We start from the raw sequence: 15,205 nt of genomic DNA, 5'->3' as shown, positions 1-15,205 counted from the left end.
CAATCAGTCATTCCTGGTAACATACTTAGATACAGGCTAATATACAGTAGAACAATAACTCTTTTACAATCATATTACATTTTAAATCAAATAGACAGTGCCTTCTGCTAGGAATCTTCTTATACAAAATGAATGATGAAGTATTAGGCTTGATGTGCTTTACATGCTCGGTGTGCAGGCTCCATCAATGTTCTGATCATTTAGAAATATTGATCTATTACTCATTCTTTTTATGTTTTCTTTATCATTGTTATAAGTTGATTTTTTCCAGGCTGTTATTACTCTTTAAAATTGCCTGGGCATTAAATCATTTAACTAGCAAATAGAGATGTCTTGAAGCCTAAATACCTGCTGACATTGTATATTATGTTCACAGGTAATTGGACTTATAACTATTACTGGCAAAACATCCACCGGGGAAATGAATGCATCCGTTCATTTTACTGGCTGATGTTTTGTAGGTATTAGGTTTGTCTCAGATTACCTGTAGGTATTTTAGCGGTACCCAATGGCATTCATATGCAATTCCCCCCATAATATTCCTCTCTCCTCCTCCATGCAATGAAATCAACGGGACTATTCATTCTGCGTAGACCGGGGAGAGAAATGTTTTAATGGGGTTCTGAATACTTGTAGACATTTCCTAAAATTCTTTCTTCTGTTACTGATGGATATTAACAGCTTTTTCATTCAACATCAAAGCCCCATTTTAACTTCTCTGTAGCATAAATGTTCTCTAGTGCCTTAAATAGCAGGGGGTTGTGCACAGCTTCACCACAGCAAAATTGAATGTTTTGGAATCTTTTGCTTAGATTCTTGTGGCAAGATTTTCAAAAGAGCTCAACTCCCCTCATGGTACCTAAATGAAGAAGCCGGATTTCCAGAAGTGCACAGCACCTGGCAACTCCCATTGAGAACGCAGGAGCTGTTTACCTGATGCACTCTTTCTTGAAGAAACTAAAGGGAAAGTTGGAATGCTTCAGAAAGTGTTGGCAGAGAAATCAACAGCCATTTGTTGGGTGAACCCAAGTCTGAGTGGGAGATGTGTAATTAAATATCCATTAGGAAAGATTCAGAAAAGGACTTGTAGTAAGTTGTGTTTCATAAAAGTTTGGCTTAGGTTTTTGAAACACTTTCTTCAATCTATTTTCCCAAATGAAACAAAAATGTATCCTGATGTTTTAATGTTACACAGCATGCAGTTTATAGACACTAATAAACTTGTTTTGCTAATTTATTTTTTGTTTTCTTTTGCTATTCTTTTTATAGTTCTAAAGTGCAGTAATTAACCCTGACATCAAAACATGCTGTTGATTCATCCTAGAAGGCTCGAGAAGATCTCTTAGAATCCTGAGCTTAATGCTGAAATTAAATAAATGTTAATTTGGAATATGGTGTGAGCAGATGTTTTCCTAGCAATTTTCCTATAAATAAAAGTAAACTGCACAATAAATCATGTAGAATCCTTTTGCATAACCTCTCAAAGGACACAGTTTTTACATTTTTTTTTGTAGCGTACAACTACCTTTCTTTACTGATCTGTGCTGGCGTGTTTGTTGCTGCATTTTTATTTTTTACCTTCAAAAAGAGAAATTTAGATTCTAAAGATTTAACAAAGATGGTGGTTGACCAGAAAACATTATATCTCATTAAAATGTTCACCTCTTTGCTGGAAAAGAAACCATGAATAGGGAAGAAAAAGGGCATCATGATGACTTGATCTATTGCAGAATTTCCAGGCATCTTTGGTAAAAACCCTTTTAGGCATTGAAGTATGATCAGAGACCTGAGTACATAGAATAAGGGATTTTTGTTCAGGATAAATGTGTAGACAATTGTTTCCATTGAAACATGGAAGAAGAAAACATAGTAGTTGGTCCCCTAAATCTATCTTTAATAGAGTCCATCCATGTACCCCTTACCCTATTCTCCCCGTTTTTGTTTTTGGGTTTGTTTGGTTTTTTTTTTGGAGAGAGGGAGAGAGAATGAAGCACACTTCCTCATAGCACTTGAAATCAAGGATTCTGCACAGAGTAGAAACATCTTGTTAGTAACCTTTGACCCATTTTTTGTCATCAGTTTCCCTCTTTGGTGGGCAGATCTTCATTTGCTCTTCATTCTGGAGTAGCTGCTGCATAGCATGAAAAGAAAGTCTTCTTTCTAGATCGCAGTGGGGGAAATTACAACAGATTTGGTTATAAGTGGAGTCAGCTTTAGATAGATTCCCCTCCCCAAACAGTTTTCATACAAACTAATGTGGAGTACACTGAGTACAGTAACATGCAGAAGATGCTGGAGGACCAAAGGACTTACCCTAACAACGTGCGATGCACATTTACCATGAGTAACATACTGGAGTGATGTATATAAAGGGAGTGGAAAACCCTGCAACTGTTTATCAGTTGCATTTTCCACATAAATTACAGTCCATTAATTCAGAAAGTTCAATGGTATCGATTACAGAGCCAGATGTGGCAAAGGGAAAAATGTATGCTTTACCTATGTGTTCCTTAAACATGTCCAGCAGTTAATAGAACCTATGAGTTTCAGGCCATCTCTGCTGGAAAGAAACATTTGAAGTATTGCACATTCTTCCATATCTACCTTTAGATATTTCCAGGTTGTGGAGAAAAGAGAATAGGGTTAATTGAAAAAAATGAGGGATTGAGAGGGGGTTCTTGTGTAATTAGGCAGTTTTCAGGAAAGCATAATTAAGCTGTGAAATGCTTTATTTCCCCTACAGAACAAAATAATTCCCATCTCTGGAGTAAGTATGTAATTTGACTTTTTTAATCATCTAGCCAATATAGTAGAAGAATTTCAACCCAATCTGAACTGTGGAAGTTGTACAGAAGCTTTGCTATCCATAGGAAAATATCTGTGTGCGCTAAATACAATGCACTGTTGATTAATGCTCTGAAACCTTAAAGTCCCCTGTGTAGCTTTCTATTAAGATAATTTTCTGTAGTATACTAATGGTTCTAGTTTCCAAAGATGCAAATGACTAGCAGCAGGTGGATCTTGAAGATCAAAAAGCATGTTGATCAGTGGTTATTGTGGCAACTTTAGCACTTCAGGAGCATCAGTATAACTCATTCTTCAATCGTGCTTGATGCTTTCTGGACCACACGTGATCAGGCTTCTGTCAACAGATTGCAGTGATCTTGGTTCTTTCCCAGACTTGCGTTATTTTAGACTATTAGACATCTACTGTATTTATAAATATCAAACACCATGACCTTCCACGAGGACTCTGTTCTATAAATAAACCACTGTGGATGCTTGCCAATACTGAACTTTGCTAACTTTAATCCTATTGATGGCATTGCCTAGTTCACAGGCAGAGAAAGGGATGATCCATTTGGTGTAAAGGTTGTCCGTCCAAACTACACGTGGCTCCTCTGGCAAGCCTACATGTGACAGGGGAAAAGGTCTGTAAGGGAAACAAAGGAGAAAAAGCATGTCCTGTAATAAATGAGCAATCAATTTTTGGGTCCTCTCTGCTTGAACTCAAGCCCATGTCACTTATGGAGGTTCTGAGTACATTGAGGAGAATGTCCTGCTACATCTTGAGCTATGGATCCTTACTCTTCCTAGTGGAGAAGTATTGGGTCCTTTACCAATGGCGTTTACCAACCAAAACTAGTCAAATTTCTGCGGAAAAACAAAATTTCACAAAAATGTGCACATTTTTTCTCCATTTTCTGACCAGGTTTTTTGTCCATGCCAGTTGCTGATAATCTATTCAATCATTGACTGATATGTAAAGTTTTTAATTGTGGCTAGATAAAGGAAATGTTGTGGCAAGACATCTCTAAATATCCTGATTTCTCTGACTTCCTTAGCATTTGTTAATTGGGGTTCCCACCTGGGAACAGTGCAGATAGAAGGCAGACTGGGATTCCTGCTCCCTGGAGGAGACACCTGAATGAAGCTACACAGATCCCAAGATGAAGGGCTGTTGGCTGAGGGCCTCAGAGTTTGTTTTGGATTTTTTTGAGGGGGGAGGAGGTTAAGACAAAATAAGACCCCACAAGGGAGAATCTTATTCAAGTGCTCTAGCCCATTACAGAGCGAGCTATTACAAAGAACTGAGAGACTGTTGAGGGCAGGGTGCCTACAGGGCTGCCTTAGGTCACAATGAGACACGCTAGAATGGCGCTCATCCACAATAATTAGAAAGCTTATTTGTCTGTTTTCATGGATGACTTTAACTAACAAATTGTTTTGCATGGAGTTTTTACAAAAGGGAATAAAACAAAAGAAATTACACTAGAATGAATCAGACCAGTTACATGAATACTCTGAATAAAAGATAACAAATTAGTTGAAAACACATTGGGCCATATTCTGCCCTAACCTAACAAACCATGAAACCCCCCCCCACATTGAGTAAAGCAAGATTTTATAGCATGCAGGGTTTTGGACCCGTGTATTGGGGCTCAGTCCTGCATGGTGATAAATCGATGGTGCTCGGCACTTCATAGGATAGAGCCCAAAGTGAGAAAATATTCCACTTAGAGCAAGAGAAAATGTTCATGCGTTCTGATATACTTTTCACTTCTCCTGTTGTTATATTTTCTTTGTCTGCTTCCTCAAAGCATGTTAGACTTCCAATTAGTACCCTAAGATATAGAATGAAAGCAATCACTTTCAGAGAAAGCTAAAACTGACAAAAACAGTGCTATAGAAAAATACACACTATGAGACTGCTTTAAAACTAATTCTGTATGTTGAGCAGGCTTTTGAATCCAGCCATTCTAATGTTCTGAAGGATTCCTCAGTTCTCTTCATCAATTGATGAAGCACTGTACATTTGCTTACCTTTTCAGTGCTACTATTCTACACTTGGCTGATCAGAAATTAAGAGATTTGGAGACTATTTAGTACATTTTCAGGTAGTTGTGAAGTGTGCCGTGTTTTGCCAGTCTGCTATAAATGTCCATTATCCTTGAAATCGAGTATGTTCAAGCAATGTAAAACGCTTTACTTTTAACATATTGTAAGATTTTACAATCATGCTCAACTGCACATCAAGCTTTCTTATGCAGTTACCCTCGAAGTCTACAGATAAAATTTCTGTCCCTATCACAATTTGTCCTTTATAGTTAACAAACATTTATTTTCTTGAGTTTTTAGTACATTGCAAGACATTGTGCCTAGTTTATTTACTTGCTTTTGCACCTCCTTCATTAATGTTAGTAGTTTATACTAGAGCTGTTGATTAATTGCAGTTAACTCATGCAATTAACTCAAAAAAAATTAACTGTGATTAAAAAAAATTAATCATCCTTAATCGCCCTATTAAACAATAGAACGCAACTGAAATTTATTAAATATTTTTGGATGTTTTTCTACATTTTCAAATATATTTATTTCTATTACAGTGCAGAATACAAAATTGAACACCGCTAACTTTATATTATTAATTTTTATTACAAATATTTGCACTGTAAAAATAAACAAACAAAAAAGTATTTTTCAGTTCACCTCATACAAGTACTGTAGTGCAGTCTCTTTATCCTGAGAGTCTAACTTACAAATATAGCTTTTATTGTTACATAACTGCACTCAAAAACAAAACAATGTAAAATTTTAGAGCCTACAAGTCCACTCAGTCCTACTTCTTGTTCAGCCAATTGCTAAGACAAACAAATTTGTTTATATTTATGGGAGATACTGATGAATGCTTCTTATTTACAAAGTCACCTGAAAGTGAGAACAGGCGTTCGTATGGCACTTTTGTAGCCAGCATTACAAAGTATTTACATGCCAGATATGCTAAACATTCATATGCCCCCCTCATACTTCGGCCACTATTCCAGAGGACATGCTTCTATGCTGATGATGCTCGTTAAAAAATAATGCATTAATTAAATTTGTGACTGAACTCCCTGGGGGAGAATTGCATGTGTCCTGTTCTGTTTTACCTGCATTCTGCCATATATTTCATATTATAGCGGTCTCGGATGATGACCCAGCGCATGTTTGTTTTAAGAACACTTTCACAGCAGATTTGACAAAATGCAAAGAAGGTACCAATGTGAGATTTTTAAGGATAGATACAGCACTTGACCCAAGGTTTAAAAATCTCAAGTGCCTTCCAAAATCTGAGAGGGACAAAGTGTGGAGCATGCTCTCAGAAGTCTTAAAAGATCAACACTCAGATGTGGAAACTACAGAACCTGAACTACCGAAAAAGAAAATCAACCTTCTGCTGGTGGCATCTGACTCTGACAATGAAAATGAACATGCATCGGTCCGCTCTGCTTTGGATAATTATCGAGCAGAACCCTTCATCAGCATAGATGCATATCTTCTGGAATGGTGGTTAAAAATGAAGGGACATGTGACTCTTTAGTGCATCTGGCACATAAATATCTTGTGGTGCCAGCTAGAACAGTGCTATGCGAACAATGCCTGTTCTCACTTTCAGGTAACATTGTAAAGACGTGGGCAGCATTACCTCCCTCCTGCAAATTGTAACCAAACTTGTTTGTCTGAGGGATTGGCTGAAGTAGGACTGAGTGGACCTGTAGGTTCTAAAGTTGTACATTGTTTTATTTTTGAATGCAGTTATTTTTTGTACATAATTCTATATATGTAAGTTCAACTTTCACTATAAAGAGATTGCGCAGCAGTACTTGTATTAGGTGAATTTAAATATACTATTTTGTTTTTTACAGTGCAAATATTTGTAATAAAAAATAAAGTGAGGACTGTGCACTTTGTATTCTGTGTTATAATTGAAATTAATATATTTGAAAATATAGAAAACATCCAAAATATGTAAATAAATGGTATTCTATTGTTTAACAGTGCAATTAATTGTGATTAATTTTTTTAATCATGCGATTGTGATTGTTTTAATCGCTTGACAGCCCTAGTTTATATACTCTTGCTGTCTGTGTGTGTTATGTGCCCCCCCTCTGTGCCCAGTCCACAGAGGATGTGCGTCTGTTACACCTAGGAGCTACAGAGCCTGCCTCTTTCTTTAGCTCATGCTGTAGAGACTCATGCTTTCAATTCTGGGGATCCCCAGTCGATCCCTGTGTTGGCCAAGATGGCAGATGTCATATGTGCACAGCTTTAGGGACAATTTATGTGCTACTGTACAGCCAAAATGGGTGGGGCTCACACATTTATTTATGATGTCTACAGTAATGGTGTCTATTTTTGTTTGACTTCTAATTTCTGGGCAATAAAAGGGTGAATCTACTTTTTAATTAAAAACAAATAAAATAGGTTTTGAATCTGAAGTTCCATATTCAACAATAGACTGATTATGTTGTACATTACATGCTATTTTCTGATTGAGATTAAATAAATCTGTAAGACACTGTATACTGGACTCCACCTGTGCTGAGTACTTGTATAATCTAATTTCCTTTTATCAGTTTATTTTATTAATTATCTGACTGAATCAGTGTATATATATATATATATATATACACACACACACACACACGATTCAGTATATATTCAGTATATATATATACACATTTAAAATTGCCATTTGACATAATCATCTTTATAACTAGAGTGTAGATTGTTGGTGACTGTGTGTACACATCTGTTACATTATTCATATTTTTATTTTAGGAAATACAATTAACATGACTTCAAGTTCCTGAATGAATGTACTGAACTGTTCATTACAGCTTTGCATGATATCAGAGCCATAACCCTTTGCTCCTGTTTTATAGATGGCTACACAACAGATGACATTGAATTTTACTGGCGTGGGGGTGATAATGCAGTCACAGGAGTGACAAAGATTGAACTGCCACAATTCTCCATTGTAGACTTCAAGCTTGTAACCAAGAATGTTGTTTTCTCTACAGGTTTGTAGAAGGGGAGTTTAAGGGGAACTGTATTTGCTCACTGAAAATAATTTTAGAAATAAATTTGTTACAGGGGTGCAGTCCTTGATCTGAATGAAAATTTAACAGGAATAGCTTAGAGAAACAATTCTGAATTTGCAAATGAGATATTCCGATGGAATGTTCACAGTATAGTTAATACAACATCACTGATGAATTGACACAGAGAATTCCTGTGTGTTTGGCCCTCATGACCTTTCATTCTAATTAGGAAACATTAATCTCTAGTATCACGGCTCGCTCCAGTAAAGTATATTGTCTGGCTTCTGCAGTAAGTTAGCTCATGAAAGCTGAAGAAATTGGCTGTGCACCTGAGCTAGCTAAATTCTTCCAGACGTAACCTAGCCCACAGGAAAACCTTTCTGTCTCTCTTCTCTGTATTTTGGTTGATGGAGCCAAGCTACGGAGGTCTTATGCAAATTAGTTCACCTTCTGCTACACGAGCTTCTAATCCTGGTTTTGTAATTCTCCCTTGGTCGACAATGAAATGATTTTCAGCAGGACTGGGAAGACACTGTGTAGCCCAAAGAGGGGAAGCAGAATTGGCAACATATGCATTAAAAAAAAAAAAAAAGCCTGTTAATATTTTCTCCACGTGGATTGGGTTTTTATGCTTCTTAGAGCCCTTGTGGATTTGTCCCATTAGCATTTCCCTTTTCTAAATCCACCTTCAAGACGCTGGACTGTGCCAGCAGAGATTTGCTCACTGCTTAGGAGAACTGAGTGTAACTCCAGCTGGAGCTATTGAAATAAAACCAGAGTCAATACTGTTTGGTCTCCAACTTTCCATTTTGATCGCTACATTTCTTTTATGGCTTCACTTCTCCCCAAGGAGGAGGCTTTCTTTATTATTTGAGAGACTTAAATCTTGGGTGCTTGATCCATTGGGTGCTTGATCAGAAGTAACTCCATTTAAGACAGTGTAGTGACACCAATATGAGAGAGGTAGCGGAATCATACCCGTACTGTTCATTTGACTGTTGTTTCCTAAGTAACTGACATGGCTGCTGTCTGTCTGTAACCAAATTCAGGAAAGTCCCATTCACTTGCTCATTGTGAGTGAAGTTCAGCTCTATGGGAGAGATTTATACAAAGAATGTGTGCTCTGAAATTTTCAAAATAGCGGAATTTCAGTCTGCATAGGCCAGTGAGGGCCTTGTGCACCGGGGTCACTATCACCCTGCCTGAGTCGCACTCCTGCAATACTCCTTAGCACCTGGTGAGCATGTATGGCACTTCAGATCAGGGGAGACTCCAGGCACTAGCGCAGCAAGCATGTGCCTGGGGCAGCAAGCCGCGGGGGGCGGCCTGCTGGTTGCCGTGAGGGCGGCAGTCAGGCTGCCCTCAGCAGCATGCCCATGGGAGGTCCGCCAGTCCCACGGCTTCAGTGGCAATTGGGTGGCGGGGACGCCAATGTCGTGGCACCGGTGGACCTCCCGCAGGCATGTCACCAAATCCACGTTACCAGTGGACCTCCAACAGGCACGCCGCCGAAAGCTGCCTCACTGCCATGCTTGGGACGGCAAAATACATAGAGCCACCCCTGCTTCAGATAGGGAAGATTGCTTGACACCTAACTTGGTATTCAGTAGCCATGTAGGACTGAAGCCTTTGCACAGTTTGGCACTCTAAAATGTATTTTGACAGCTGATTATAGGAGATTTTAATTATCAGCAGCTGTGAATCTATGTATTACTGACTCAAGATATTTAGTACAAAATACCTTTGAATACAGACTTCATTACAAAATCTGCAGTTGATTGTCCCCAACAAGGCCGGCTCCAGGGTTTTTGCTGCCTCAAGCAGCCAAAAAAAAAAAAAAAAAGCCCCGATCGCAATCTGCAGCTCTACCGCCGCCGCTTCAGTCTTTGGTGGCAATTCGTAGGCGGGTCCTCCACTTCGAGAGGGAGTGAGGGACCCGCCTCCAAATTGCTGCCGAAGACCCGGACGTGCCACCCCTCACCATTGGCTGCCCCAAACAGCTGCTTGCTGGGCTGGTACCTGGAGCCGGCTCTGGTCCCCAAGCTAAGGCAATTCTGTGTGTACGCTAAATCTGTAACATGGGAAACAGAGTGTGAAACTGAAATGATGCAAAGAATTTTAAGGGTATACTAAAGTAAATTACGGCTATGCCTAAATATTCCCTTTTTAGGTGCCTACCCAAGGCTGTCTCTCAGCTTTAAACTTAAGAGAAACATTGGCTACTTCATTCTGCAGACCTACATGCCTTCCATTCTGATTACTATCCTCTCCTGGGTTTCATTCTGGATTAATTATGATGCCTCAGCTGCAAGAGTTGCTTTAGGTAGGCATTTTTACTCCTATCATGCATTGTGTATCAGTAGAATATATTTTCTTGCTTCTGGTGTAACGTATAATGCATGATTTGGGAAAAAAAAAAAGTCTCTGTTGGGTTTTTTTGCCTAGCTTGTTAAGCTTTGTATTATCTGATTCAGAATTTAAATCATCACAATTTAAATAAAAATTGAAAGTGATTTCATGTCTGAATTAGCTAACTATATAATCATTGTAATTGGAATTAGCCTGATTGTCTCAATCTAGTTTTTTTTTTATTGCACTTGCTTTTAGTCTAAAAATAGCATGTATTTTATTTGTTTCTGCTCATGGAAGTCCAGAGCAAACCTACAATACTGTAGTATGGAATAAACATTTCTTTTCCTTTAGGTGTGAAGTAGATACAATTGTGGCAGGGCCTGTGCATTTGACTAACCAATCTCCCTTGCCACGTAGAGGGCTTCCTCTCCATAGTGTTACCTTAAATTCCACAAGCAAAACAATTCTTATAATGCTGAGAACACTGCTCTTTATATTAATGTATCTCATCAATTATCCTTTCAGGGTCTGTTTATATTATGCCCCTCGTCACAGTATATGAGCACACACTGCAAATATAAATGTGAATGGTGCTTGCCAAAAGTTAACACAAATCAAGCCCACTCCTGTTGATACTTCCTCCATCCATGGAAATCAGAACTGGAGCCTGTAGGTAGGAGTAGGTGACATCATGGTACTATTGAATCCAATGGGAATTTTGCCACTGACTTCAATGGGGCCAGGATTTCTTCCCAGGAATTCAAATCTAAAGACAGGTAGCAAGAACATTCTAGAGGAAAGCAGTAAGGCAAGACGTAGTGTGTCTATGCTGGCTGCTGATAGCCCAGGTAGCTAGGAGAGGCTACAGTTCCCTTTAAGACAGCATATTTGCATGAGTCAAGATTACTGTGTATTTGTCTTTAGACAACTACAACTGTAATAAGTTGCACTAATACCACACTTTTTTAACAAAGAACAAAAATGCCTTCCTAACATCCCTGCAATGCTGGCATTTAAAGATTGAGTTATCATGATAGAAGATTAACATGAATATAATCAATGGAACTGTCTTCCTTTTTCTAGGAATCACAACTGTGCTCACTATGACAACGATCAATACTCATCTTCGAGAGACTCTTCCCAAAATTCCCTATGTGAAAGCCATTGACATGTATCTGATGGGATGCTTTGTCTTCGTTTTTATGGCCCTGCTGGAATATGCATTGGTCAACTACATCTTCTTTGGCAGGGGACCCCAACGTCAAAAGAAAGCGGCAGAAAAAGCTGCCAGTGCCAACAATGAGAAGTTGCGAATGGATGTCAATAAGGTAAATTGAAGTGGGGAATATGTTTTAGCCATTCGTAGCAACCACAGCCGATTCACTTCTTCCAAACAGAGCTTAAAAGTATAATTTCTTGTGTAGAACATATCCAGTCGGATTCCTAGAAACATGTCTTAGTTCTGCAAAGCATTATATTTCGCTATCTCAGCAATGCATGCTGCCCTCTAGCTGGAACTATGATTGTTAGAATGTTCTTTTAAAGCGCAGACTCAGAATAGGCTGAGCTCAGAGATGCATTCTCACTCAAAATTGAGGTAGGAAAGCTTCAAAATAAACCACAAAAATTACCCTGTTCCTTAGAGGCCTTAATGAGCAAATCCAAAATGATGGCTATAAGCTCATGTGTTAGAAAGAGCAGTATGAAACCTTGGCAACAAACCCCAAACTTGAACCAGATTCCTAAAACCTTTCAGAGAAACTGAGGTGATGGGACATGGGTTTTCTTTTTTTAAGGAAACTTGACATTTGGTGGTTTTGCATGTTATCAGCTACAAGTGTCTCAAATATTCTTGGCAAAATGCAAAATGACTCAGAATTATGGTGTCAATTTTTATGCATACAATTTGAATCTGAAAATAGGCCCAGTGGGGTGGAGGGAGTTGCTAAGATACTTGCTTTTTTCAAGTGCATGCATTCCTTTTGTGTAATGAAAATGAGGCCATTATTCGAAGTAGCAGCTTTGGTTAAATTTCACATAAAGCAAAATTGGGGGGCAAGCACCAAATCATGCCAAGCACAAAATGGCAAAAAACATGTGTAAATCCACAAAACAAAATAAAAATTTTGATTTCTCTCAGAGTTCTAATTTTCAGTCAGAGTCCAGATGAAATGTACAGATTTCAACTGGCTTTTCTTTTAATTTGGGTGGTTTTTCACTTGTATCACTCAACATGAAACTCAAAGGGTACAAATTCAAAACTAGAGGAAAAAGTTTGCATGGATGGAAATGGAGAAGTTTCTCACAGCTCTGGGGGCGGAATATTTAATATCTTCCCAGATTTTTATGCTGATGTACTAAGTGTGGGTGTAGGGTAATGGGAAGGGGGTATGTATTTTTAACAGCAGGCGCTAATTTTCCACTATCAGCTGGCACCTAAAAAAACATTCTTTACTGAATGTTTTCAACTAGAGGATTATATTTAATGGCTCAGATTTCATATACTAGCTATGCTTTTTTTATTTTAACTTTATTTTGTGTAATGTGAGAAAACCATAAGACAACTGCTTTTATCTAATGGGATTGTAGCATGCAAATGAATTAAGGCAAATGCATGAGGATTGGTAATTACCTTTGATGTTACACTCTTACAACTCATCCCATTCACCCTTCATCATTCCAGTGTTCATAGTAAAATTCAATGAAAACCAATTTTAAAAAATCACAAGATTTTATTTCACTTGTTTTTTTTTAAACTAGTTTTCCTTTAACAAACAGAACCATGCCACTCAAAAATCCAACAGGGTATTTTTGTGTAAACTTAAAATAAAAAGCACTTTATTTCTTGTTAGAATCTTAGGAAAATCAAAATATATACTGAACACAACACAGAGAATTGTGAATAAATTTACACATCTTAGAGTTCTATCATCACCATCCAAACTAACTTTGCTCTCAGAAGGCCTAATTCAAAACCAACTGAAATCAATGAAAAGATTCAGGCACATAATTACTGTCGTGTCATCCAAGCTACCGGGTGCAGTTTGCACTGTATATCTTTGCAGCTCACAGGTTCCCTTGTGCTGTCCTCTGTATAATTATCCCCACACACAGCCAGTCACATAATGGCATGACCAATAACTTCATCCAGTGACAAACTGCGCCCATTTGGCTCATCCTGTTAATATCAAAATTCAGGCACTAACAAGCACATTGATATGGATCATATTCAGAGATTCTCAGTTTTTAACCCTTCATCTCATTGAGTTAAATAACTTCAGTGAGGGTCAAATTATTTCCTGTGCCAGAAATGAGAGGTGTCAGAGAGCCAGTTACAGCTTCCTGATTCTGACCTGTTTTTGCTGGCCCGGCATTGAAGCAGACTAGGGCCTGCTCTAGTTTATGCCAGGTGGGAGTCAATGGAGTGGAGTGGAGCAGAGCTCCACCCTGCCTCTTCCCTCCAACAATGCATCCCCTATGCTGGGCAGGGAGGGGGCAATTGATGCAGGAGCTGGCTCTGCCAGCTTTCCCTAGCTGAGCTTTTGTCCTTGCCCAAGGGAATTTTCAGTTGTCCAGTTACAGCCAGAATCTCTCTTACACCTCTGGAGCAGCACAAAAGTTCTGGATCCTTATTGAAAATCTGGCCCATAAACTTTAAATTGTCATACAGCTGTACTACTACGAACATCATAGAGAAGTGGGCTAGAAAGAGGATCCATAATCACTGGAAATGTTGCAATTCACCAGGTTGGTAGATTTATATTTTGTAGAACTGCCCATTGGTCCAATAAATCTGGAATATATTTCCTCAAGGTTTAACGTAGAAACCAGCAGAGGGTCACATTTTTCGTGCTACAACTCCTCTACCCCTAGAGGGAATCAGTGGAAAAAATGAATACATCTCTGGCTTACACTGTTGAACTCCCCTGTAGAGTCCTACATGGGACTATTTTTTTAATCCCACTCCCATCCCACCCTGCAATAACCACTCCTATCCACTCCTGTATTGTTTTGTGCATTTTTATCCTGCTCCCAGTCACAAAAAACTTAAATCCCACAAATCTCGCCAGAGAGATGGATTCACCTATGCTACTAAAACCAAAAAAAACCCACAGTCAGTTTTTATATAGACAGAATTTTTCCGCTGAAAGAATAAAACAAATCTTGCTTAAACCATGTAAAAATACTTTAACTCCGGTTATAATAGACATCAAATCTCTTTCTATCCCTCGCTTAAATTTAAGTATTAAAAGTTTTTAAATGTTTTCCTGCAAATTATCACAGTCTTTTTTTTTTTTTTTTTTGGCCACCCAAACCCTCCTGCAAGAAAATATATTTTACCTACTCCTGCTATTATGGCAGCACATCCTGCAGGACCTGTGTGCTACAGGGCTGTGCTTCCTTCCAGGCAGCTGTTCCAGGGCAGGCAGAAACATTGGCAACCTGGCTCCATTTGCTCCTTGATATCCAGGAGTAGAGAGTTCCAGAATCAGTAGAAAGGCACAGGGGCTTGTTTTTATTATGTCCAGGGCCTGCTGTGAATCCCTTGTGATCTGTGTGGAGGTTGGGGGTTCTGAGAGTCAGAAGTGTATTAACCTTTGGTTTATGACACTGGACTGAACCCCACCAGCCCTCATCCAGGAGCTCCTATAAGCTTTTCCATATGACAATGTGTACTAATCTAATGTTTTCAATTATATTTCATACTATATTCATGCAAAATGCCTTGCATCTATTTATCTTTCAGAATTCAGGTAGGACAGAAATGCAATGTCTTCCTTTTTTTAATTTTTGTTGTCCTATATCCTTTTTGTTTGTTTTGTTTTTTGCAGCATGTAGTTTCAATAATAAAATCAAGGGGAGTTAAAAAGTACACAAGAGCAAGGAAAATTTCACAACAGATTATCTGGAAATATGTAACCATGGACTAGTTAAAAATGAATTCTATATGACAAGCTTTATTTTACTTCATAGCCACTTCAGCTTGG

At 38.5% G+C, this 15,205-nt stretch overlaps 1 protein-coding gene across 6 annotated transcripts in view; it reads left to right on the top strand.

The window, feature by feature from the left end:
- The window catches only part of GABRB2 (gamma-aminobutyric acid type A receptor subunit beta2), a 267,905-nt gene that overhangs the window by 226,439 nt on the left and 26,261 nt on the right, over nt 1-15,205 (top strand). For all 6 annotated transcript variants that reach the window (XR_007775510.1, XR_007775509.1, XM_050962713.1 and 3 more), the window contains exons 6-8: nt 7,707-7,844; nt 10,036-10,188; nt 11,301-11,545. Coding sequence is in view for 4 of the 6 variants with exons in the window: in XM_050962713.1 (XP_050818670.1) it covers nt 7,707-7,844; nt 10,036-10,188; nt 11,301-11,545 (536 nt within the window). In the remaining 2 variants the exon portion in view is untranslated. The remainder of the gene's footprint in view (nt 1-7,706; nt 7,845-10,035; nt 10,189-11,300; nt 11,546-15,205) is intronic.

Source organism: Gopherus flavomarginatus, chromosome 7 (genome assembly GCF_025201925.1).
Source record: "Gopherus flavomarginatus isolate rGopFla2 chromosome 7, rGopFla2.mat.asm, whole genome shotgun sequence".
Lineage (NCBI taxonomy): Eukaryota > Metazoa > Chordata > Testudines > Testudinidae > Gopherus > Gopherus flavomarginatus.
This window is presented reverse-complemented; position numbering and strand designations above follow the sequence as displayed.